The sequence below is a fragment of the Penaeus monodon genome, unplaced genomic scaffold, assembly GCF_015228065.2.
Source record: "Penaeus monodon isolate SGIC_2016 unplaced genomic scaffold, NSTDA_Pmon_1 PmonScaffold_23984, whole genome shotgun sequence".
In the NCBI taxonomy this organism is placed as follows: domain Eukaryota; kingdom Metazoa; phylum Arthropoda; class Malacostraca; order Decapoda; family Penaeidae; genus Penaeus; species Penaeus monodon.
The window spans coordinates 3,208-4,701 of NW_023654125.1; the positions used below are offsets into that span (position 1 = coordinate 3,208).

Sequence of the window (1,494 nt, forward strand, 5' to 3'; positions counted from 1 at the left end):
GCCGGAAGGCAAAGGGAGAAAAAGCTTGAGAAAGGGGGCCGAGCATTTCAAGGCTTTTGGGGGGCGGGGGGGAGGAAGGGCACAACGGTGGGGGCGGAGGGAGCGGAGAAAAAACGCCCCAAACCGGACGGGCGAGCCCCGCAGGCGCAAGGACGGGCGGAGGTCACCACCCGGGAGGGGAAGCAAGGAAGGGACAGGGGGAAAACTGGGGCGGCGGAGAAGGGGGGCCCAAACCCGCCGCCTCGGGCCCCGGGCCCCGACGGGAAACGGGCCCCGAACCCGCACGAGCGGGGGGGCCGTAGAGGGAAAACCAACCACCGACAGGGGACGCGGGGGAGAAGACCCCGGCGGCCCGAAAATGGCCCAGCGACCCGACGCACCCCCAGAACGGGGGGGCAGGGGCAGGGGGCAGCCAAGGGGCCAGGGGGAGGCCAAGGCGGGGGCAGCACGGGGCAGCGGCACCGGGAGGGCCGACGGCGAGACGGCGGGCCTTGACACCGAAGCAGAGAAGGCGGGGGCGACCGGAGGAAGCTGGGAGGGGCACGGGGAAAAGGCCCCGCCAAGGGGCGCAAGAGACGGGGAGCGCTCACCGCCCCGGACAGCCCAGAATCCGGGTCGCCACAAGGGGAGCGGGGGGAGAGGGCCCGGGGAGCTCATCCAAAACCTGCAGCAGCGGGGGGGCGAGCGGTTTTGGGGCGGACCGGGCCAGGGAAGGGGAGACAGGTGGGGCAACCCCAAAAGGCCGAAGGTCCGCTGGGAAAAAAGCGGGACGGAGGAAGGGGAGGCCCCCCCCCGTGGGGAGCAAGGATTTGGTTTTGGGGAGGCGTTTGCCGACCCGGGGGACGGGGCCCGGCGGGCGTTACCAGGGCCAAGCTACCCGGGGCCGGGAAAAAGAAGAGAGAAACCCCCAAAGGGCGGCGAGAGGCGGGCAAACGCGACCGGAGAGGGGCATTTGGACGGGGGGGCGAGCGAAACGCAAGGGGGACCATGAGCCAGGCGGGGGGAGGGGAAAACCTCTGGGGGGCCCCTCCAAAAACCCCCGCCCACACCCCCCAGAGGACCCCCCGCGAGAGGAAGAAAGCCGCACGGAGAAAGAGGCGAGAAGGAATTCGGACGGGGGGAAAGAAGGCCGAGGACAAAAATTTTTTTTAGTTTCATGAGGTATACAGAGCAGCGGGGCATCGCGGGAAAGGGGGGGGGCACGCCAGGGGTCGCCTGTGCGAAAAAATGGAACAGAAAAGGGGGGAACCGGGGGATGGAACAGAAGGGGCCGGGGGAAAAAAAGACCAACGGGGGACAAGGAGCGAGGAAAAAAGCCAAGAGGGAACGGGGGGGAGCTGCCCGTAAGACCCGGGGGGCCCTTGGACCAAACTTTTTGGGGGCCCGGCAAAGCTGACGGCCCGTGGGACCGGCCCCCCGAGGGGGCCAAGAAAAGGACGGAAAACGGATAAGTCTTGGACCGGGGGGGCGGGGCTTTCGGGAGCGTTCAGGGGT

General features: G+C 68.6%; 1 protein-coding gene across 1 annotated transcript; it reads left to right on the forward strand.

The window, feature by feature from the left end:
* The first annotated feature begins 358 nt into the window (after nt 1-358).
* Nucleotides 359-991, forward strand: LOC119570295 (heterogeneous nuclear ribonucleoprotein A1, A2/B1 homolog). Its single transcript, XM_037918095.1, has one exon. It carries the CDS (start codon nt 359-361, stop codon nt 989-991), a length of 633 nt encoding a protein of 210 aa, XP_037774023.1.
* The last annotated feature ends 503 nt before the right edge of the window (nt 992-1,494 follow it).